The following is a 24608-nucleotide window of genomic DNA, read 5'->3' on the forward strand; positions in this document are numbered from 1 at the left end:
ATGTCACCTGAAATAGTGACTCCTAGATCCCTTTCCTCCTCAGTAGTTTCCATTATAGTGCCATTAATACTATATTTATACTTTATGTCACCTGAGATAGTGACTCCTAGATCCCTTTCCTCCTCAGAAGCTCCCAGTATAGTGTCATTAATACTATATTTATCCTTTATGTCACCTGAAATAGTGATTCCTAGATCCCTTTCCTCCTCAGTAGTTCCCAGTATAGCGCCATTAATACTATATTTATCCTTTATGTCACCTGAAATTGTGACTCCTAGATCCCTTTCCTCCTCAGTAGTTCCCAGTATAGTGCCATTAATACTATATTTATCCTTTATGTCACCTGAGATAGTAACTCCTAGATCCCTTTCCTCCTCTGTAGTTTCCATTATAGTGCCATTAATACTATATTTATACTTTGTCACCTGAGATAGTGACTCCTAGATCCCTTTCCTCCTCAGTAGTACCCAGTATAGTGCCATTAATACTATATTTATCCTTTATGTCACCTGAAATAGTGACTCCTAGATCCCTTTCCTCCTCAGTAGTTTCCATTATAGTGCCATTAATACTATATTTATACTTTATGTCACCTGAGATAGTGACTCCTAGATCCCTTTCCTCCTCTGTAGTTTCCATTATAGTGCCATTAATACTATATTTATACTTTGTCACCTGAGATAGTGAATCCTAGATCCCTTTCCTCATCAGTAGTACCCAGTATAGTGCCATTAATACTATATTTATCCTTTATGTCACCTGAAATAGTGACTCCTAGATCCCTTTCCTCCTCAGTAGTTTCCATTATAGTGCCATTAATACTATATTTATACTTTATGTCACCTGAAATAGTGACTCCTAGATCCCTTTCCTCCTCAGTAGTTTCCATTATAGTGCCATTAATACTATATTTATACTTTGTCACCTGAGATAGTGACTCCTAGATCCCTTTCCTCCTCAGTAGTTCCCAGTATAGCGCCATTAATACTATATTTATCCTTTGTCACCTGAAATTATGACTCCTAGATCCCTTTCCTCCTCAGTAGTTCCCAGTATAGTGCCATTAATACTATATTTATCCTTTATGTCACCTGAGATAGTGACTCCTAGATCCCTTTCCTCCTCAGTAGTTTCCATTATAGTGCCATTAATACTATATTTATACTTTATGTCACCTGAGATAGTGACTCCTAGATCCCTTTCCTCCTCAGAAGCTCCCAGTATAGTGTCATTAATACTATATTTATCCTTTATGTCACCTGAAATAGTGACTCCTAGATCCCTTTCCTCCTCAGTAGTTCCCAGTATAGCGCCATTAATACTATATTTATCCTTTATGTCACCTGAAATTGTGACTCCTAGATCCCTTTCCTCCTCAGTAGTTCCCAGTATAGTGCCATTAATACTAGATTTATCCTTTATGTCACCTGAAATTGTGACTCCTAGATCCCTTTCCTCCTCAGTAGTTCCCAGTATAGCGCCATTAATACTAGATTTATCCTTTATGTCACCTGAAATTGTGACTCCTAGATCCCTTTCCTCCTCAGTAGTTTCCATTATAGTGCCATTAATACTATATTTATCCTTTATGTCACCTGAAATAGTGACTCCTAGATCCCTTTCCTCCTCAGTAGTTCCCAGTATAGTGCCATTAATACTATATTTATCCATTATGTAACCTGAAATAGTGACTCCTATATCCCTTTCCTCCTCAGTAGTTTCCAGTATAGTGTCATTAATACTATATTTATCCTTTATGTCACCTGAAATAGTGACACCTAGATCCCTTTCCTCCTTAGTAGTTTCCATTATAGTGCCATTAATACTATATTTATTCTTTATGTCACCTGAAATAGTGACTCCTAGATCCCCTTCCTCCTCAGTAGTTTCCAGTATAGTGCCATTAATACTATATTTATCCTTTATGTCACCTGAAATAGTGACTCCTAGATCCCCTTCCTCCTCAGTAGTTTCCAGTATAGTGCCATTAATACTATATTTATCCTTTATGTCACCTGAAATAGTGACTCCTAGATCCCTTTCCTCCTTAGTAGTTTCCATTATAGTGCCATTAATACTATATTTATTCTTTATGTCACCTGAAATAGTGACTCCTAGATCCCCTTCCTCCTCAGTAGTTTCCAGTATAGTGCCATTAATACTATATTTAGCCTTTATGTCACCTGAAATAGTGACTCCTAGATCCCTTTCCTCCTCAGTAGTTTCCAGTATAGTACCATTAATACTTTATTTAGCCTTTATGTCACCTGAAATAGTGACTCCTAGATCCCTTTCCTCCTCAGTAGTTTCCAGTATAGTGCCATTAATACTATATTTAGCCTTTATGTCACCTGAAATGGTGACTCCTAGATCCCTTTCCTCCTCAGTAGTTTCCAGTATAGTGCCATTAATACTATATTTAGCCTTTATGTCACCTGAGATAGTGACTCCTAGATCCCTTTCCTCCTCAGTAGCACCCAGTATAGTGCCATTAATACTATATTTATCTTTTATGTCACCTGAAATAGTGACTCCTAGATCCCTTTCCTCCTCAGTAGCTCCCAGTATAGTGCCATTAATACTATATTTATCCTTTATGTCACCTGAAATAGTGACTCCTAGATCCCCTTCCTCCTCAGTAGTTTCCAGTATAGTGCCATTAATACTATATTTATCCTTTATGTCACCTGAAATAGTGACTCCTAGATCCCTTTCCTCCTCAGTAGTTCCCAGTATAGTGCCATTAATACTATATTTATCCTTTATGTCACCTGAAATAGTGACTCCTAGATCCCTTTCCTCCTCAGTAGTTTCCATTATAGTGCCATTAATACTATATTTATCCTTTATGTCACCTGAAATAGTGACTCCTAGATCCCTTTCCCCCTCAGTAGTTTCCAGTATAGTGCCATTAATACTATATTTATCCTTTATGTCACCTGAAATAGTGACTCCTAGATCCCTTTCCTCCTCAGTAGTTCCCAGTATAGTGCCATTAATACTATATTTATCCTTTATGTCACCTGTAATAGTGACTCCTAGATCCCTTTCCTCCTAAGTAGTTTCCAGTATAGTGCCATTAATACTATATTTATCCTGTATGTCACCTGAAATAGTGACTCCTAGATCCCTTTCCTCCTCAGTAGCTCCCAGTATAGTGCCATTAATACTATATTTATCCTTTATGTCACCTGAAATAGTGACTCCTAGATCCCTTTCCTCCTCAGTAGTTCCCAGTATAGAGCCATTAATACTATATTTATCCTTTATGTCACCTGAGATAGTGACTCCTAGATCCCTTTCCTCCTCAGTAGTTCCCAGTATAGTGCCATTAATACTATATTTATCCTTTATGTCACCTGAAATAGTGACTCCTAGATCCCTTTCCTCCTCAGTAGTCTCCAGTATAGTGCCATTAATACTATATTTATCCTTTATGTCACCTGAAATAGTGACTCCTAGATCCCTTTCCTCCTCAGTAGTTCCCAGTATAGTGACATTAATACTATATTTATCCTTTATGTCACCTGAAATAGTGACTCCTAGATCCCTTTCCTCCTCAGTAGTTTCCAGTATAGTGCCATTAATACTATATTTATCCTTTATGTCACCTGAAATAGTGACTCCTAGATCCCTTTCCTCCTCAGTAGCTCCCAGTATAGTGCCATTAATACTATATTTATCCTTTATGTCACCTGAAATAGTGACTCCTAGATCCGTTTCCTCCTCAGTAGTTTCCAGTATAGAGCCATTAATACTATATTTATCCTTTATGTCACCTGAAATAGTGACTCCTAGATCCCTTTCCTCCTCAGTAGTCTCCAGTATAGTGCCATTAATACTATATTTATCCTTTATGTCACCTGTAATAGTGACTCCTAGATCCCTTTCCTCCTCAGTAGTTTCCAGTATAGTGCCATTAATACTATATTTATCCTGTATGTCACCTGAAATAGTGACTCCTAGATCCCTTTCCTCCTCAGTAGTTCCCAGTATAGTGCCATTAATACTATATTTATGCTTTCGATTATTGAGACCCAAGTAGAGATGAGCGCCTGAAATTTTTCGGGTTTTGTGTTTTGGTTTTGGGTTCGGTTCCGCGGCCGTGTTTTGGGTTCGAACGCGTTTTGGCAAAACCTCACCGAATTATTTTTGTCGGATTCGGGTGTGTTTTGGATTCGGGTGTTTTTTTCAAAAAACCCTAAAAAACAGCTTAAATCATAGAATTTGGGGGTAATTTTGATCCCAAAGTATTATTAACCTCAAAAAACATAATTTACACTCATTTTCAGCCTATTCTGAACACATCACACCTCACAATATTATTTTTAGTCCTAAAATTTGCACCGAGGTCGCTGTGTGAGTAAGATAAGCGACCCTAGTGGCCGACACAAACACCGGGCCCATCTAGGAGTGGCACTGCAGTGTCACGCAGGATGTCCCTTCCAAAAAACCCTCCCCAAACAGCACATGACGCAAAGAAAAAAAGAGGCGCAATGAGGTAGCTGTGTGAGTAAGATTAGCGACCCTAGTGGCCGACACAAACACCGGGCCCATCTAGGAGTGGCACTGCAGTGTCACGCAGGATGTCCCTTCCAAAAAACCCTCCCCAAACAGCACATGACGCAAAGAAAAAAAGAGGCGCAATGAGGTAGCTGACTGTGTGAGAAAGATAAGCGACCCTAGTGGCCGACACAAACACCGGGCCCATCTAGGAGTGGCACTGCAGTGTCACGCAGGATGGCCCTTCCAAAAAACCCTCCCCAAACAGCACATGACGCAAAGAAAAAAAGAGGCGCAATGAGGTAGCTGACTGTGTGAGTAAGATTAGCGACCCTAGTGGCCGACACAAACACCGGGCACATCTAGGAGTGGCACTGCAGTGTCACGCAGGATGTCCCTTCCAAAAAACCCTCCCCAAACAGCACATGACGCAAAGAAAAAAAGAGGCGCAATGAGGTAGCTGTGTGAGTAAGATTAGCGACCCTAGTGGCCGACACAAACACCGGGCCCATCTAGGAGTGGCACTGCAGTGTCACGCAGGATGTCCCTTCCAAAAAACCCTCCCCAATCAGCACATGATGCAAAGAAAAAGAAAAGAAAAAAGAGGTGCAAGATGGAATTATCCTTGGGCCCTCCCACCCACCCTTATGTTGTATAAACAAAACAGGACATGCACACTTTAACCAACCCATCATTTCAGTGACAGGGTCTGCCACACGACTGTGACTGATATGACGGGTTGGTTTGGACCCCCCCCAAAAAAGAAGCAATTAATCTCTCCTTGCACAAACTGGCTCTACAGAGGCAAGATGTCCACCTCATCTTCACCCTCCGATATATCACCGTGTACATCCCCCTCCTCACAGATTATCAATTCGTCCCCACTGGAATCCACCATCTCAGCTCCCTGTGTACTTTGTGGAGGCAATTGCTGCTGGTCAATGTCTCCGCGGAGGAATTGATTATAATTCATTTTAATGAACATCATCTTCTCCGCATTTTCTGGATGTAACCTCGTACGCCGATTGCTGACAAGGTGAGCGGCGGCACTAAACACTCTTTCGGAGTACACACTTGTGGGAGGGCAACTTAGGTAGAATAAAGCCAGTTTGTGCAAGGGCCTCCAAATTGCCTCTTTTTCCTGCCAGTATAAGTACGGACTGTGTGACGTGCCTACTTGGATGCGGTCACTCATATAATCCTCCACCATTCTATCAATGTTGAGAGAATCATATGTAGTGACAGTAGACGACATGTCCGTAATCGTTGTCAGGTCCTTCAGTCCGGACCAGATGTCAGCATCAGCAGTCGCTCCAGACTGCCCTGCATCACCGCCAGCGGGTGGGCTCGGAATTCTGAGCCTTTTCCTCGCACCCCCAGTTGCGGGAGAATGTGAAGGAGGAGATGTTGACAGGTCGCGTTCCGCTTGACTTGACAATTTTGTCACCAGCAGGTCTTTCAACCCCAGCAGACCTGTGTCTGCCGGAAAGAGAGATCCAAGGTAGGCTTTAAATCTAGGATCGAGCACGGTGGCCAAAATGTAGTGCTCTGATTTCAACAGATTGACCACCCGTGAATCCTTGTTAAGCGAATTAAGGGCTGCATCCACAAGTCCCACATGCCTAGCGGAATCGCTCCGTGTTAGCTCCTTCTTCAATGCCTCCAGCTTCTTCTGCAAAAGCCTGATGAGGGGAATGACCTGACTCAGGCTGGCAGTGTCTGAACTGACTTCACGTGTGGCAAGTTCAAAGGGCATCAGAACCTTGCACAACGTTGAAATCATTCTCCACTGCACTTGAGACAGGTGCATTCCACCTACTATATCGTGCTCAATTGTATAGGCTTGAATGGCCTTTTGCTGCTCCTCCAACCTCTGAAGCATATAGAGGGTTGAATTCCACCTCGTTACCACTTCTTGCTTCAGATGATGGCAGGGCAGGTTCAGTAGTTTTTGGTGGTGCTCCAGTTTTCTGTACGTGGTGCCTGTACGCCGAAAGTGTCCCGCAATTCTTCTGGCCACCGACAGCATCTCTTGCACGCCCCTGTCGTTTTTTAAAAAATTCTGCACCACCAAATTCAAGGTATGTGCAAAACATGGGACGTGCTGGAATTGGCCCAGATTTAATGCACACACAATATTGCTGGCGTTGTCCGATGCCACAAATCCACAGGAGAGTCCAATTGGGGTAAGCCATTCCGCGATGATCTTCCTCAGTTGCCGTAAGAGGTTTTCAGCTGTGTGCGTATTCTGGAAAGCGGTGATACAAAGCGTAGCCTGCCTAGGAAAGAGTTGGCGTTTGCGAGATGCTGCTACTGGTGCCGCCGCTGCTGTTCTTGCGGCGGGAGTCCATACATCTACCCAGTGGGCTGTCACAGTCATATAGTCCTGACCCTGCCCTGCTCCACTTGTCCACATGTCCGTGGTTAAGTGGACATTGGGTACAGCTGCATTTTTTAGGACACTGGTGACTCTTTTTCTGAGGTCTGTGTACATTTTCGGTATCGCCTGCCTAGAGAAATGGAACCTAGATGGTATTTGGTACCGGGGACACAGTACCTCCAACAAGTCTCTAGTTGGCTCTGCAGTAATGATGGATACCGGAACCACGTTTCTCACCACCCAGGATGCCAAGGCCTCAGTTATCCGCTTTGCAGTAGGATGACTGCTGTGATATTTCATCTTCCTCGCAAAGGACTGTTGAACAGTCAATTGCTTACTGGAAGTAGTACAAGTGGGCTTACGACTTCCCCTCTGGGATGACCATCGACTCCCAGCGGCAACAACAGCAGCGCCAGCAGCAGTAGGCGTTACACGCAAGGATGCATCGGAGGAATCCCAGGCAGGAGAGGACTCGTCAGACTTGCCAGTGACATGGCCTGCAGGACTATTGGCATTCCTGGGGAAGGAGGAAATTGACACTGAGGGAGTTGGTGGGGTGGTTTGCGTGAGCTTGGTTACAAGAGGAAGGGATTTACTGGTCAGTGGACTGCTTCCGCTGTCACCCAAAGTTTTTGAACTTGTCACTGACTTATTATGAATGCGCTGCAGGTGACGTATAAGGGAGGATGTTCCGAGGTGGTTAACGTCCTTACCCCTACTTATTACAGCTTGACAAAGGGAACACACGGCTTGACACCTGTTGTCCGCATTTCTGGTGAAATACCTCCACACCGAAGAGCTGATTTTTTCGGTATTTTCACCTGGCATGTCAACGGCCATATTCCTCCCACGGACAACAGGTGTCTCCCCGGGTGCCTGACTTAAACAAACCACCTCACCATCAGAATCCTCCTGGTCAATTTCCTCCCCAGCGCCAGCAACACCCATATCCTCCTCATCCTGGTGTACTTCAACACTGACATCTTCAATCTGACTATCAGGAACTGGACTGCGGGTGCTCCTTCCAGCACTTGCAGGGGGCGTGCAAATGGTGGAAGGCGCATGCTCTTCACCTCCAGTGTTGGGAAGGTCAGGCATCGCAACCGACACAATTGGACTCTCCTTGTGGATTTGGGATTTCGAAGAACGCACAGTTCTTTGCGGTGCTTTTGCCAGCTTGAGTCTTTTCAGTTTTCTAGCGAGAGGCTGAGTGCTTCCATCCTCATGTGAAGCTGAACCACTAGCCATGAACATAGGCCAGGGCCTCAGCCGTTCCTTGCCACTCCGTGTGGTAAATGGCATATTGGCAAGTTTACGCTTCTCCTCCGACAATTTTATTTTAGGTTTTGGAGTCCTTTTTTTTCTGATATTTGGTGTTTTGGATTTGACATGCTCTGTACTATGACATTGGGCATCGGCCTTGGCAGACGACGTTGCTGGCATTTCATCGTCTCGGCCATGACTAGTGGCAGCAGCTTCAGCACGAGGTGGAAGTGGATCTTGATCTTTCCCTAATTTTGGAACCTCAACTTTTTTGTTCTCCATATTTTATAGGCAGAACTAAAAGGCACCTCAGGTAAACAATGGAGATGGATGGATTGGATACTAGTATTGGATACCTGCCGACTGCCGACACAGAGGTAGCCACAGCCGTGAACTACCGCACTGTACACTGGTTGATAAAGAGATAGTAGTATACTCGTAACAACTAGTATGACACTATGACGACGGTATAAAGAATGAAAAAAAAACCACGGTTAGGTGGTATATATTATAATAATAATACAATTATGGATGGACGGACTGCCTGCCGACTGCCGACACAGAGGTAGCCACAGCCGTGAACTACCGCACTGTACACTGGTTGATAAAGAGATAGTAGTATACTCGTAACAACTAGTATGACACTATGACGACGGTATAAAGAATGAAAAAAAAACCACGGTTAGGTGGTATATATTATAATAATAATACAATTATGGATGGACGGACTGCCTGCCGACTGCCGACACAGAGGTAGCCACAGCCGTGAACTACCGCACTGTACACTGGTTGATAAAGAGATAGTAGTATACTCGTAACAACTAGTATGACACTATGACGACGGTATAAAGAATGAAAAAAAAACCACGGTTAGGTGGTATATATTATAATAATAATACAATTATGGATGGACGGACTGCCTGCCGACTGCCGACACAGAGGTAGCCACAGCCGTGAACTACCGCACTGTACACTGGTTGATAAAGAGATAGTAGTATACTCGTAACAACTAGTATGACACTATGACGACGGTATAAAGAATGAAAAAAAAACCACGGTTAGGTGGTATATATTATAATAATAATACAATTATGGATGGATGGACGGACTGCCTGCCGACTGCCGACACAGAGGTAGCCACAGCCGTGAACTACCGCACTGTACACTGGTTGATAAAGAGATAGTAGTATACTCGTAACAACTAGTATGACACTATGACGACGGTATAAAGAATGAAAAAAAAACCACGGTTAGGTGGTATATATTATAATAATAATAATACAATTATGGATGGACGGACTGCCTGCCGACTGCCGACACAGAGGTAGCCACAGCCGTGAACTACCGCACTGTACACTGGTTGATAAAGAGATAGTAGTATACTCGTAACAACTAGTATGACACTATGACGACGGTATAAAGAATGAAAAAAAAACCACGGTTAGGTGGTATATATTATAATAATAATACAATTATGGATGGACGGACTGCCTGCCGACTGCCGACACAGAGGTAGCCACAGCCGTGAACTACCGCACTGTACACTGGTTGATAAAGAGATAGTAGTATACTCGTAACAACTAGTATGACACTATGACGACGGTATAAAGAATGAAAAAAAAACCACGGTTAGGTGGTATATATTATAATAATAATACAATTATGGATGGACGGACTGCCTGCCGACTGCCGACACAGAGGTAGCCACAGCCGTGAACTACCGCACTGTACACTGGTTGATAAAGAGATAGTAGTATACTCGTAACAACTAGTATGACACTATGACGACGGTATAAAGAATGAAAAAAAAACCACGGTTAGGTGGTATATATTATAATAATAATACAATTATGGATGGACGGACTGCCTGCCGACTGCCGACACAGAGGTAGCCACAGCCGTGAACTACCGCACTGTACACTGGTTGATAAAGAGATAGTAGTATACTCGTAACAACTAGTATGACACTATGACGACGGTATAAAGAATGAAAAAAAAACCACGGTTAGGTGGTATATATTATAATAATAATACAATTATGGATGGACGGACTGCCTGCCGACTGCCGACACAGAGGTAGCCACAGCCGTGAACTACCGCACTGTACACTGGTTGATAAAGAGATAGTAGTATACTCGTAACAACTAGTATGACACTATGACGACGGTATAAAGAAAGAAAAAAAAATACCACGGTTAGGTGGTATATATTGTAATACAATTATGGATGGACGGACTGCCTGCCGAGTTCCGACTGCCGACACAGAGGTAGCCACAGCCGTGAACTACCGCACTGTACTGTGTCTGCTGCTAATATAGACTGGTTGATAAAGAGATAGTATACAATACATACAACAATATACTACTATACTGGTGGTCAGGCACTGGTCACCACTAGTCACACTGGCAGTGGCACTCCTGCAGCAAAAGTGTGCACTGTTTAATTTTAAATTAATATAATATTATGTACTCCTGGGGGCTCCTGCTATAACAACCTGCAGTGCTCCCCAGTCTCCCCCACAATTATTATAAGCTTTGCCTTTTATACATTGATGTGCAGCACACTGGGCTGAGCTGAGTGCACACAGACTGAGTCACACTGTGTGACTGGCTGCTGCTGTGTATCGTTTTTTTTCAGGCAGAGAACGGATATAGCAGAGAACGGATATATTATATTAAAATAAATAAAAGTTAACTAACAACAACTGCACTGGTCACTGTGGTAAACTCTGTCTGACTCTGCACAATCTCCCTCTCTCTTCTAATCTAATTTCTAATGGAGAGGACGCCAGCCACGTCCTCTCCCTATCAATCTCAATGCACGTGTGAAAATGGCGGCGACGCGCGGCTCCTTATATAGAATCCGAGTCTCGCGAGAATCCGACAGCGTCATGATGACGTTCGGGCGCGCTCGGGTTAACCGAGCAAGGCGGGAGGATCCGAGTCTGCTCGGACCCGTGAAAAAAACATGAAGTTCGTGCGGGTTCGGTTTCAGAGAAACCGAACCCGCTCATCTCTAGACCCAAGTGCATGAATTTGCATTTTTTGGCATTAAACTGTAATTGCCACACTCTTGACTATTCCTCTAGTCTACCTAGATCCTCAATCATTTGTTTTACCCCACCTGGTGTGTCTACCCTGTTGCATACCTTTGTGTCATCTGCAAAAAGAAATACTTTCCTTTTAATGCCATTTGCAATGTCACCAATAAAGATATTAAAAAGCACTGGTCCAAGTACAGATCCCTGTAATTGGACCACTTCTCCAAGATGTTTGGAACAACCTCCCTGCCAAGTCCCTTCAAAAACTGTGTGCAAGTGTACCTAGAAGAATTGATGCTGTTTTAAAGGTAAAGGGCGGTCACACCAAATATTGATTTTAGATATATCTTCTGTTCATTCACTTTGCATGGCATGACATAATTTGTAATATTGATCGTCTCCCTGCAGCTGCAGTGCCCATCGATGATGATAAGATAGTCGGAGGGTACACCTGCCCAGAGAATGCCGCCCCTTATCAGGTGTCCCTGAATGCAGGTTACCATTTCTGTGGCGGGTCCCTGATTAACCCTGTGTGGGTGGTCTCTGCTGCTCACTGCTACCAACCGTAAGTAATAAAGAAGGCTATGTCATATTAAGTAATAAGGCACAGTGTAAATCTGATGTATTTATGGTTAGAGTTACTGCATCGCCTTTCCAAGGACAATCTGACAAGTGAGCTATCTGTGTAGAGTTTGTATGTTCTCCAAAGTCTCATCCAGGAGTTCTGGTTTCCTCCCAAAACCTTACAGGCAGGTTATGTAAAATACAAAATTCTGGAAAAAAGTACTAAAGTGCGGGAATCGCTAGCTGTGGTGGAGCGTCTAAGTCCCGTCTTGCATTATATGGCACATGAAGGATAGGAGACAGGAGGACACATTTGTAACTGCACTGAGAACTAAACATCTAGATTTGGGTGGAGATAAATTAGGTAAAATAAAGCTTGCTCACCATTGGCTGCGTCTTTCTCTGAGTCGCCAGGGTCCCTTATTCAATCTCCACCCAAACTCACTGTGAGCCCTGGATGAGGTTCTTCTTGAAATGTATACATTTTATGTGTCATTTCTGTCTTTTATCCAGGCGCATCCAGGTCCGGCTTGGAGAACACGATATTGGAGTTTTAGAGGGACCAGAACAATTCATTATGTCATCTACAGTAATTCCCCACCCGCAGTACGACCCTTACGTCCTTGATAACGACATCATGTTGGTCCGGCTCAGCAAACCCGCCAGGCTGAACACTCGGGTCCAAGCAGTCAGTCTGCCCACACACTGCGAGGTACCAGGTACCCGCTGTCTCATCTCAGGATGGGGGAACACTCTGAGCAATGCAGGTGAGAAACCAAATTTCAGAAGAATGAGAAATGACCAAGTGTTGCTGATGCTGGAAATGTATTACATACTGTTCTGTGTCCGTCCTAGACAATTACCCTGATCTTCTGCAGTGCCTCATGGCACCCATTTTGGGGCATCAGGTGTGCCATGATGCCTATCCAGGACAAGTCACGGAGAACATGGTCTGCTTGGGTTACCTGGAAGGTGGAAAGGACTCCTGCCAGGTACAAACTCCTGTGATTCAGAATAAGATTGGATGGTTGGACATCACGGGTCTAATGCAGGGGTGGTTTAAGAGAGGAGGGGGCCCATGTGCAGACCCCATGCAGGCCCATTTCTCTTGGTGGGGCAGTAGACTCTGGCATTGTGCCAGAATCTACTACGAATGCAGAGGTCTCTGCAAACATGGTGCCCGCCATGTCCCTGGTGACTAATCTCTACTGTGTGTGCAAATACCACCAGAAAAATGGCCACCCTGCCGGGTGATTGCTGGGAATCGGTATGTAATACCGGCGCACAGGATGCCGAATGTCAGGATACCAACATCGACATCCCGTTTGGTTTGCTTCGCTGGCCACAGGTTCTATTCTCCCTCTATGGGTGTCGTGGACACCCTTAGAGGGGGAATCACCTAGGTATAGTACCGCCTTCAGGATCCCGGTGTCGGTATTGAGATAGCTGGGATCATGATGGGCGGTATGTTAACCGCATACCGATTGTTGCTGCTGCAGCACTGGCACTGCACTCCAGATAGGTAGGTAAGTAAGTAAATATGGGTGTGTGGTAGGGAGGCGGGATTGGCTAGGGAAAAAATAGAAATACTCACCTCAGATCCGGCTGTCGGTAGGTAGCGGTGCTGTCGGTGGGTCCTGGTGGCAGTCAGCGGGTGTGGGCATTCCGGCGGATGCACCAGCTAGCGCTGTACTGCGCAGCAAGACCTCTAGCATTGTCACGTTGTGCAGTGCGTACAGCCGGGAGCAGGAGGAGCCGGGCAGCGTCTGAGCCGTATGCTGAACCGACTCAGACGCTGCCCGGCATTAAAAAAAAGCATCGGCTCCAAAACCAGGATTCAATCCTGGACAATTCCTGGGACTGGCCACCCTAGTGTGAGGTGTGGGCCCCTATTGACCCAAGGACCCATGTGCTCTGCACACTCTGACACATTATAGATACTCCAGTGGGCTCCCTCCTACCCATCTCTCTCTCACCCTCCCATTTCTCTCTCTCTCCTCTATCCTATCACTCTCTCCACATTCTCTCTGACCTTCCCAACTCTCTCTCCCTCTCCTTTCCCTCCCTCTCTCTTCCCCTCTCTGTTCCTCACCTCTCTCTCTCTCTCCCCCCCTCTCTCTGTCCCTCCCCCTCTCCCATCTTTCTCTCTCTCCCTCCCGCCTCTCTATCCTTCCCATCTCTCTCACACCGTCCCATCTCTCTCTCTCTCCCTCTCCCATCTCTCTCCCATCACTCTCTCCACATTCTCTCTGTCCCTCCTATCTTTCTCTCCCTCTCCTCTCCCTCCCTCCCTCTCTCTTTCCCCTCTCTGTCCCTCACCCCTCTCTCTCTCTCTCTCTCTTCCCCAGTGGTGCAAGTAGAAAAAATGTCTTATAGGTACTGTGTGCGCACACGCCCAAAAAATGGGTGTGACCAAATGCCACATGGGGCGTGGCCAATGAAAATGGGCGCGTGATACACATATGGGGAGGCCAGATACACATATGACCCCAATAGTGCCAGATACACATGCCCCCACAGTGCCAGATACGCTCCCACCATGCCAGATATGATCCTACAATGCCAGATGCACAAATGCCCCCAGTAGTGCCATATATGCTCACAGTGCCAGATACACATTGCCCCAACGTGTCAGATACACATTGCCCCAGAGTGCCAGATATGCCCCAGCAGTGCAACTCACCATTGTAGCTGCTGCCTGGGGCTGTCACGGTCTTCTGTTGCTGGGGAGAGGAGAGCTCAGCACGCGCTCCTCCTGCCCTCAGTCCGGTTTCCGCGTCCTCCTGCAGCAGCATCATCCTGTATATTAGAACTGGCATCCATCCACGAGCCAATCAAGGCTCGTGGTCCGACAGCGGTGGCTCCTGATTGGCTGCCGGTCAGCGAGCTCTGATTGACTAACGAACCGGCGTTTTAGTGGACGCAGCCGCCAGCGGACTCTGGACTCGAGCAGGCAGGAGAGGTGCACCGTGCAGAAGAGAAGCACTCTCCTCTCTCCAACACCCGGTATCTGCAAGGTGGCGGCCCGGCGGTACAGCGTACCGGCTGGGAATTTTTCACCGGTACACCATACCGCCCCGTACCGCCACACTTGCAGCGCTGCTCTCTCCTCTCTCTGGCTCCCATCTCTTTCTCTCCCTCTCTCTCTCCTGCCTCTCCTTCCCATCTCTCATACCGTCCCTTCTCTCTCTCTCTCTCTCCCACCCATCCCTCTCCTATCACTCTCTCCACATTCTCTCTGTCCCTCCTCTCTCTCTCACTCTCCTCTCCCTCCGTCTCTTTCCCCTCTCTCTCTCTCCCCTCTCTCCTCTCCCTCTCTGTCCCTCCATCCTGCCTCTATCCTTCCCATCTCTCTCCCATCTCTCTCTCTCTCTCCCACCCATCCCTCTCCTATCACTCTCTCCACATTCTCTCTGTCCCTCCTCTCTCTCTCACTCTCCTCTCCCTCCGTCTCTTTCCCCTCTCTCTCTCTCTCTCTCCCCTCTCTCCCCTCCATCCTCTCTCTCTCCATCCTGCCTCTATCCTTCCCATCTCTCTCCCATCACTCTCTCTCTGTCTCTCTCTCTCTCCCACCCATCCCTCTCCTATTACTCTCTCCACATTCTCTCTGTCCCTCCTCTCTCTCACTCTCTCCTCTCCCTCCGTCTCTTTCCCCTCTCTCTCTCTCTCTCTCTCTCTCCCCTCCATCTCTCTCCCTCCTCTCTCTCTCCATCCTGCCTCTATCCTTCCCATCTCTTTCCCATCTCTCTCTCTCTCTCCCACCCATCCCTCTCCTATCACTCTCTCCACATTCTCTCTGTCCCTCCTCTCTCTCTCACTCTCCTCTCCCTCCGTCTCTTTCCCGCCTCTCTCTCTCTCTCTCTCTCTCTCTCCCCTCTCTCCCCTCCTCTCTCTCTCCATCCTGCCTCTATCCTTCCCATCTCTCTCTCTCTCTCCCACCCATCCCTCTCCTATCACTCTCTCCACATTCTCTCTGTCCCTCCTCTCTCTCTCACTCTCCTCTCCCTCCGTCTCTTTCCCCCCTCTCTCTCTCCCCTCTCTCCCCTCCCTCTCTATCCCTCCTCTCTCTCTCCCTCCTGCCTCTATCCTTCCCATCTCTCTCCCATCTCTCTCTCTCTCTCCCACCCATCCCTCTCCTATCACTCTCTCCACATTCTCTCTGTCCCTCCTCTCTCTCTCACTCTCCTCTCCCTCCGTCTCTTTCCCCTCTCTCTCTCTCCCCTCTCTCCTCTCCCTCTCTGTCCCTCCTCTCTCTCTCCCTCCTGCCTCTATCCTTCCCATCTCTCTCCCATCTCTCTCTCTCTCTCTCTCTCCCACCCATCCCTCTCCTAACACTCTCTCCACATTCTCTCTGTCCCTCCTCTCTCTCTCACTCTCCTCTCCCTCCATCTCTTTCCCCTCTCTCTCTCTCTCCCCTCTCTCCCCTCCCTCTCTGTCCCTCCTCTCTCTCTCTCCCTCTTGCCTCTATCCTTCCCATCTCTCTCCCGTCTCTCTCGTTGTTCCTTCCATGATCTCTCTCTTCCTCCCATTCTCTCACCCCCCCATCTCTCTCTCCCATCTATCTCTCCCTCTCCTTTCTCTCTCCTCTCTGTCTCTCCTTCCATCCGTCACTCTAATAAATACAAATATGAATGTAAAACACACAGAACAATTTTCCATTGTACTTTAGTCCTGCCACAGAATACCCTACAAGCCCGAGCATCCAATATATAGACAATAACGCATAGGTTCTCAAACTCTGTCCTTAGAACCCCACACAGTGCATGTTTTCCAGGTTTCCTCACAGAATCACAAGTGAAATAATTAGCTACACCTGTCAGTAAGTAATGAGTACACCTGTGTGCACCTGCAAGGTAACCTAGAAAACGTGGACTATGTGTGGGGTCCTGAGGACCGAGTTTGAGAACCACTGCAACAGAGGAATGGGAAATCTGCTGGTGGGAAGTGGTACTGCAGTCAGTGCAATGTTCTTGAGGTTACATCATCTTTTCACCTACAAATCAGTGTTTTATACCTTGGGTGGATTCTACACATCTGTAATACTGTACACTGCTCTCTGCCTAAAGGACAAGACCCTCGGCCAAGGGATGGATAATGCATTTGAATTGTGCTGTTTATTTCTGCAGGGTGACTCTGGAGGTCCTGTGGTCTGTAATGGGAGGCTGCAGGGTGTTGTGTCCTGGGGTTATGGCTGCGCTTTGCCAGGATACCCAGGTGTATACACTAAGGTGTGTAACTATGTGTCCTGGATCGAGAACACAGTCAACAGCTATTAGATGCTTTGCGCAGATGGAAAGAAGAGGTACCGAAGGCATTCAGGGGAAAATGCAATAAAGACACATTTGGCAACTGGGTTGACTTTTCTTCTTTTCTTCTGTGATCGGTTCTGTGGCCAAAGTACAACTATAATTTATCACAAAGCATTACTCATTGGTGGTGGAAATTGTCACCAGGAAAATGCGAGAACAGATTATGGTATACTGTAGCATAGGAAGTCTGGAGATAGTGAAACGTAGGGTAGAGGGACTTACTATGGCTAGTGAAAGCAGGTAGTGATAAGACGCATGTCAGAGATGTAGGAATTAAGTCAGAACTCAATGAGCCATATCAGATATCTTCTGACGGGTGCAATAATGTTTATCTTGTTTAATGGATGAAGTGCACATGATATCACAATGTCACTCCAGGCCACACCGATAAGTGGCAGAAGAGATGGGGGCTTAAGAGACAGACAAGGGCTGGAGAGGCACTAGGGGCTGGAGAGACATAAGGAGTCTGGAGCTAGAGATACACTGGGGGGCTGTAGATACACTGAGGGACTGGAGACACAGATAGGGTCTGGATCCAGAGAGACACTGAGTGCTGGAGAGACACTGGGGGGCTGTAGAGACACTGAGGGACTGGAGAGACAGATGGGGTCTGGATCCAGAGAGACACTGGGTCCTGGAGAGATACTGAGGGGTTGGAGAAACAGAAGGGGTCTGGAGTTGGAGAGACACTGGGGGGCTGGAGAGACACTGAGGGACTGGAGAGACAAATGGGGTCTGGATCCAGAGAGACACTGAGTGCTGGAGGGATACTGAGGGGCTGGAGAGACAGAAGGGGTCTGGAGCTAGAGAGAAACTGGGAGGCTGTAGAGACACTGAGGGTCTGGACACACAGATGGGGTCTGGATCCAGAGAGACACTGAGTGCTGGAGAGATACTGAGGGGCTGGAGAGATACTGAGGGGCTGGAGAAACAGAAGGGGTCGGGAGCTGGAGAGACACTGGGGCAGGGCCGTAACTACGTGTGTGCCAAGTGGGCTTGGCACACAGCGCAGTTGCCCTGAGGGCGCACGGCCAGCGGCATGTAATGAGTCAAATTGACTCATTACATGCCGCCTCTAAGTCTCTGCGCCGTGCGCCGCGCTGTGAAGCTAGAAGACATCAGCGCCGGGTAGCGGAGAAGGAGGAGGGAGGGGGAGCAGGGAGCCGCAGCAGCGCTATGTTATTGGTAGTAAGCGCCGCTGCAGCATCCCCCTCTCCTTCCGTATTGGCTTCCCGGCAGCCAATACGGAAGGAGAGGGGGATGCTGCAGCGGCGCTTACTACCAATAACATAGCGCTGCTGCGGCTCCCTGCTCCCCCTCCCTCCTCCTTCTCCGCTGCCCGGCGCTGATGTCTTCTAGCTTCACAGCGCGGCGCAGAGACTTAGAGGCGGCATGTAATGAGTCAATTTGACTCATTACATGCCGCTGGCCGTGCACCCTCAGGGCAACTGCGCTGTGTGCCAAGCCCACTTGGCACACACTGCCCGGCAGCCAATACAGAAGGAGAGGGGGATGCTGCAGCGGCGCTTACTACCAATAACATAGCGCTGCTGCGGCTCCCTGCTCCCCCTCCCTCCTCCTTCTTCTCACCTCACCTCCTGCACCGAGGGATCTGCACGAGGAGCCTGTCAGCGGGGAGAAGGTAAGTATCTCCTCTCTCTCTCTCTCTCTCTCTCTCTCTCTCTCTCTCGGACACCGCCTGCCGCAATGTGTAAAAAGGGGGCCTGGCTGCCGCAATGTGTAAAAAATGGGACTGGCTGCCGCAATGTGTAAAAAATGGGGACTGGCTGCCGCACTGTGTAAAATGGGACTGGCTGCCGCAATGTGTAAAATGGGACTGGCTGCCGCAATGTGTAAAATGGGACTGGCTGCCGCAATGTGTAAAATGGGACTGGGTGCCGCAATGTGTAAAATGGGACTGGCTGCCACAATGTGTAAAAAATGGGGACTGGCTGCCGCAATGTGTAAAAAATGGGGACTGGCTGCCGCAATGTGTAAAATGGGACTGGCTGCCGCAATGTGTAAAATGGGGTCCTGGCTGCCGCAATGTGTAAAAAATGGGACTGGCTGCTGCAATGTGTAAAATGGGACTGGCTGCCGCAATGTGTAAAAAGGGTCTATCTGCCGCAATGTGTAAAAAGGGGGACTGGCTGCCGTAATGTGTAAAAACGGGGACGCTGTCTGCTGTAATTGTAAAAAAGGGACGCTGTCTGCCGCAATGTGTAAAAAGGAGGACCGGCTGCCGCAATGTGTTAAAAGGGAGACTGGCTGCTGTAATGTGTAAAAAGGGGGACTGGCTGCCGCAATGTGTAAAAAGGGGGACTGGCTGCCGCAATGTGTAAAAAGGGTCTATCTGCCGCAATGTGTAAAAAGGGGGACTGGCTGCCGCAATGTGTAAAAAAGGGTCTATCTGCCACAATGTGTAAAAAGGGGGCCTGGCTGCCGCAATGTGTAAGAAGGGGTCCTGGCTGCCGCATGGTGTAAAAAGGGAGACTGGCTGCCGCAATGTGTAAAAAGGGGTACTGGCTGCCGCAATGTGTAAAAAGGGAGACTGGCTGCCGCAATGTGTAAAAAGGGGTACTGGCTGCCGCAATGTGTAAAAAGGGGGACGCTGTCTGCTGTAATGTATAAAAGGGGCTCTACCTGGTGTAGTGGCGCTACTGTGCAGCATAATTTGAATAATGTAGACTACTGTGCACCGTAGTATGAATTGCTATTATTTTGTGGCCACGCCCCTTCCCCGTGAAGCCACGCCCCTAGAATTTTTTTTGCGCGCCGCACTGCCCCTATCTTACATATGGGGGGGGGGGGGCGCCACTGTCGTTTCTGGCACACAGCGCTAAAATGCCTAATTACGGCACTGCACTGGGGGACTGGAGAGACAGATGGGGGGTCTGGATCCAGAGAGACACTGAGTGCTGGAGAGATACTGAGGGGCTGGAGAGACAGAATGGTCTGGAGCAAAAGAGAAACTGGGGGGGTGTAGAGACACTGAGGGACTGGAGGCACAGATGGGGTCTGGATCCAGAGAGACACTGAGTGCTGGAGAGATACTGAGGGGCTGGAGAGACAGGAGGGGTCTGGAGCTGGAGAGACACAGGGGAGCAGGAGAGACAGAAGGGGTCTGGAGCTGAAGAGATACTGAGGGGCTGGTGAGACAGAAGGGGTCAAGAGCTGGAGAGACAGGGGGGCTGGAGAGACAGAAGGTGTCTGGAGCTGGAGAGACACAGTGGGGCTGGAGAGACAGAAGGGGTCTGGAGCTGGAGAGACACAGGGGGGCTGGAGAGACACAGGGGGGCTGGAGAGACAGAAGGTGTCTGGAGCTGGAAAGACACATGGGGGCTGGAGAGACAGAAGGGGTCTGGAACTGGAGAGACACAGGGGGGCTGGAGAGACAGAAGGGGTCTGGAGCTGGAGAGACACATGGGGACTGGAGAGACAGAAGGGGTCATAAGGGATCTGGAGCTGGAGAGACACATGGGGGCTGGAGAGACAGAAGGGGTCTGGAACTGGAGAGACACAGGGGGGCTGGAGAGACAGAAGGGGTCTGGAGCTGGAGAGACCCTGGGGAGCTGGAGAGACAGAAGGGGTATGGAGCTGGAGAGACACAGGGATGCTGGAGAGATCGAAGGAGTCTGGAGCTGGAGAGAGCCTGGGGGGCTGGAGAGACAGAAGGGGTCTGGAGCTGGAGAGACACAGAGGGGCTGGAGAGATAGAAGGGGTCTGGAGCTGCAGAGACACAAGGGCTGGAGAGACAGAAGGGGGCTGGAGAGACACTGTGGGACTGGAGACACAGATGGGGTCTGGATCCAGAGAGACACTGAGTGCTGGAGAGATACTGAGGGGTTGGAGAAACAGAAGGGGTCTGGAGCTGGAGAGACACTGGGGGGCTGGAGAGACACTGAGGGACTGGAGACACAGATGGGGTCTGGATCCAGAGACACACAGGGGGGCTGGAGAGACAAGGGGTCTGGAGCTGAAGAGACACAAGGGCTGGAGAGACAGAAGGGGTCTGGAGCTGGAGAGACACGGGGGGGCTGGAGAGACACTGAGGGACTGGAGACAGATGGGGTCTGGATCCAGAGAGACACAGGGGGGCTGGAGAGACAGAAGGGGTCTGGAGCTGGAGAGACACAGGGGGGCTGGAGAGACAGAAGGGGTCTGGAGCTGGAGAGACCCTGGGGGGCTGGAGAGACAGAAGGGGTCTGGAGCTGGAGAGACACAGGGGGGCTGGAGAGACATAAGGGGTCTGGAGCTGAAGAGATACTGAGGGGCTGGAGAGACAGAAGGGGTCTAGAGCTGGAGAGACACAGGGGGGCTGGAGAGACAGAAGGGGTCTGGAGCTGGAGAGACCCTGGGGAGCTGGAGAGACAGAAGGAGTCTGGAGCTGAAGAGATACTGAGGGGCTGGAGAGACACAGGGGGCTGGAGAGACAGAAGGGGTCTGGAGCTGGAGAGACAGAAGGGTCTGGAGCTGGAGAGACACAGGGGGGCTGGAGAGACAGAAGGGGTCTGGAGCTGAAGAGACACAAGGGTTGGAGAGATAGAAGGGGGCTGGAGCTGGAGAGACACTGTGGGGCTGGAGAGACAGAAGGCGTCTGGAGCTGGAGAGACACTGGGGGGCTGGAGAGACAGAAGGGGTCTGGAGATGGAGAGACAGAAGGGGGCTGGAGCTGGAGAGACACTGGGGGGCAGTAGAGACACTGTGGGACTGGAGACACAGAAGGGGTCTGGATCCAGAGAGACACTGAGTGCTGGAGAGATACTGAGGGGTTGGAGAAAAAGAAGGGGTCTGGAGCTGGAGAGACACTGGGGGGCTGGAGAGACACTGAGGAACTGGAGACACAGATGGGGTCTGGATCCAGAGAGACACAGGGGGGCTGGAAAGACAGAAGGGGTCTGGAGCTGAAGAGACACAAGGGCTGGAGAAACAGAAGGGGTCTGGAGCTGGAGAGACACTGGGGGGCTGGAGAGACACTGAGGGACTGGAGACACAGATGGGGTCTGGATCCAGAGAGACACAGGGGGGCTGGAGAGACAGAAGGGGTCTGGAGCTGGAGAGACACAGGGGGGCTGGAGAGACAGAAGGGGTCTGGAGCTGGAGAGACAGAAGGGGTCTGGAGCTGGAGAGACACAGGGGAGCTGGAGAGACAGAAGGGGTCTGGAGCTGGAGAGACCCTGGGGAGCTGAAGAGACCCTGGGGGCTGAAGAGACAGAAGGGGTCTGGAGCTGGAGAGACACAGGGGGGCTGGAGAGACGGAAGGGGTCTGGAGCTGAAGAGACACAAGGCCTGGAGAGACATAAGGGGTCTGGAGATGGAGAAACACAGGGGCTGGAGAGACACTGAGGGACTGGAGAGACACTGAGGGACTGGAGACACAGATGGGGTCTGGATCCAGAGACACACAGGGGGGCTGGAGAGACAAGGGGTCTGGAGCTGAAGAGACACAAGGGCTGGAGAGACAGAAGGGGTCTGGAGCTGGAGAGACACGGGGGGGCTGGAGAGACACTGAGGGACTGGAGACAGATGGGGTCTGGATCCAGAGAGACACAGGGGGGCTGGAGAGACAGAAAGGGTCTGGAGCTGGAGAGACACAGGGGAGCTGGAGAGACAGAAGGGGTCTGGAGCTGGAGAGACCCTGGGGAGCTGAAGAGACCCTGGGGGCTGAAGAGACAGAAGGGGTCTGGAGTTGGAGAGACACAGGGGGGCTGGAGAGACGGAAGGGGTCTGGAGCTGAAGAGACACAAGGCCTGGAGAGACAGAAGGGGTCTGGAGATGGAGAAACACAGGGGCTGGAGAGACACTGAGGGACTGAGAGACAAAAGGGATCTGAAGAGGGACTGGATGTGGCAGCTATAGCCCCAATATCAGACAAATGGTGTGTGAGCAGAAAGTGTGTTCAGGGGATGGGAGAGGGAAGCAGGGAATGAGAGGGAAGTAGGGCGTGACAGTGTTAGGGGGAGACAGGGAAGCAGGGAATGAGAGGGAAGTAGGGAGTGACAGTGTTAGGGGAGAGAGGGAAGCAGGGAATGAGAGGGAAGTAGGGAGTGACAGTGTTAGGGGGAGACAGGGAAGCAGGGAATGAGAGGGAAGTAGGGAGTGACAGTGTTAGGGGGAGAGAGGAAGCAGGGAATGAGAGGGAAGTAGGGAGTGACAGTGTTAGGAGAGAGAGGGAAGCAGGGAATAAGAGGGAAGTAGGGAGTGACAGTGTTAGGGGAGAGAGGGAAGCAGGGAATGAGAGGGAAGTAGGGAGTAACAGTGTTAGGGGGAGAGAGGGAAGCAGGGAATGAGAGGGAAGTAGGGAGTGACAGTGTTAGGGGGAGACAGGGAAGCAGGGAATGAGAGGGAAGTAGGGAGTGACAGTGTTAGGAGGAGAGAGGGAAGCAGGGAATGAGAGGGAAGTAGGGAGTGACAGTGTTAGGGGGAGACAGGGAAGCAGGGAATGAGAAGGAAGTACGGAGTGACAGTGTTAGGGGTAGAGAAGGAAGCAGGGAATGAGAGGGAAGTACGGAGTGACAGTGTTATGGGGAGAAAGGGAAGCAGGGAATGAGAGGGAAGTAGGGCGTGACAGTGTTAGGGGGAGACAGGGAAGCAGGGAATGAGAGGGAAGTAGGGAGTGACAGTGTTAGGGGAGAGAGGGAAGCAGGGAATGAGAGGGAAGTAGGGAGTGACAGTGTTAAGGGGAGAGAGGGAAGTAGGCAGTGACAGTGTTAAGGGGAGAGAGGGAAGCAGGGAATGAGAGGGAAGTAGGCAGTGACAGTGTTAGGGCGAGAGAGGGAAGCAGGGAATGAGAGGGAAGTGGGGAGTGACAGTGTTAGGAGGAGAGAGGGAAGCAGGGAATGAGAGGGATGTAGGGAGTGACAGTGTTAGGGGGAAACAGGGAAGCAGGGAGTGCCAGTGTTAGGGAGAGATAGGGAAGCAGGGAATGAGAGGGTAGTAGGGAGTGACTCAGGGCCGTCTTTTCGTATGGGCTCAATGGGCTCTTGCCCAAGGGCCCCAGGAGTATAAGGGCCCTAGGCTGATAGCTGAAGGTCCCCTCTTTCTAGGGGTACCAGATTTTTGAAAATCGGCCCTGGGGAACCAGAGATATCCGACTTGAAAGCAGTGGTCCCCATCCTAGCCTGTTAATTGTTCTTCCCAGCCAGATATCTCGGGTTTTGTTTGACTTAGAGTTTTTATGATGGTATACTCCAAAAGCTGTGACTCTCCACTTGTGGTGGATACTGGCAGCTTGTCTCTACTATGCCCAGAGCCAGAGATATCAGCCTTCCAGCAGCTGGTCCCTGCTCCAACTCCAAACGGCTGGTATGCAGTTTTATATTTTCGTTGGTGAATTGCTCTGGCTGCTGAACTCTGATCCCCAAGTCCCTAGCACCTCCTGAATGGTGGGACTCTCTAGTTTTGTATCCCATTCAAAGCTAAGAAATATATTTTTAGGAACTTGAGATATCTGCAGTCAAGTAAGCTGCCCACCCCCCACTGTAAAATAATGAATATTAAGCCCACTCCACTATCCTCCCCTCCCCTACGTATTAAACACCCCCTACCA

At 49.2% G+C, this 24608-nt stretch overlaps 1 protein-coding gene across 1 annotated transcript; it reads left to right on the plus strand.

The window, feature by feature from the left end:
• The first annotated feature begins 11668 nt into the window (after positions 1–11668).
• Positions 11669–17103, plus strand: LOC135058292 (trypsin-like). The gene is made up of 4 exons (XM_063963817.1): positions 11669–11751; positions 12264–12517; positions 12606–12742; positions 16877–17103. The coding sequence occupies exons 2-4, from the start codon at positions 12328–12330 to the stop codon at positions 17024–17026; spliced, it is 477 nt and encodes a 158-aa protein (XP_063819887.1). The 5' UTR covers positions 11669–11751; positions 12264–12327; the 3' UTR covers positions 17027–17103.
• The last annotated feature ends 7505 nt before the right edge of the window (positions 17104–24608 follow it).

The sequence above is a fragment of the Pseudophryne corroboree genome, chromosome 3 (genome assembly GCF_028390025.1).
Source record: "Pseudophryne corroboree isolate aPseCor3 chromosome 3, aPseCor3.hap2, whole genome shotgun sequence".
In the NCBI taxonomy this organism is placed as follows: Eukaryota; Metazoa; Chordata; class Amphibia; order Anura; family Myobatrachidae; genus Pseudophryne; species Pseudophryne corroboree.

Coding starts and splice junctions, on each gene's coding strand:
- LOC135058292 (XM_063963817.1), top strand. CDS start 12,328: ATGTCATCTACAGTAATTCCCCACCCGCAGTACGACCCTTACGTCCTT. Junction 12,518..12,605: donor GAACACTCTGAGCAATGCAG/GTGAGAAACCAA, acceptor TGTCCGTCCTAG/ACAATTACCCTGATCTTCTG. Junction 12,743..16,876: donor GTGGAAAGGACTCCTGCCAG/GTACAAACTCCT, acceptor TTATTTCTGCAG/GGTGACTCTGGAGGTCCTGT.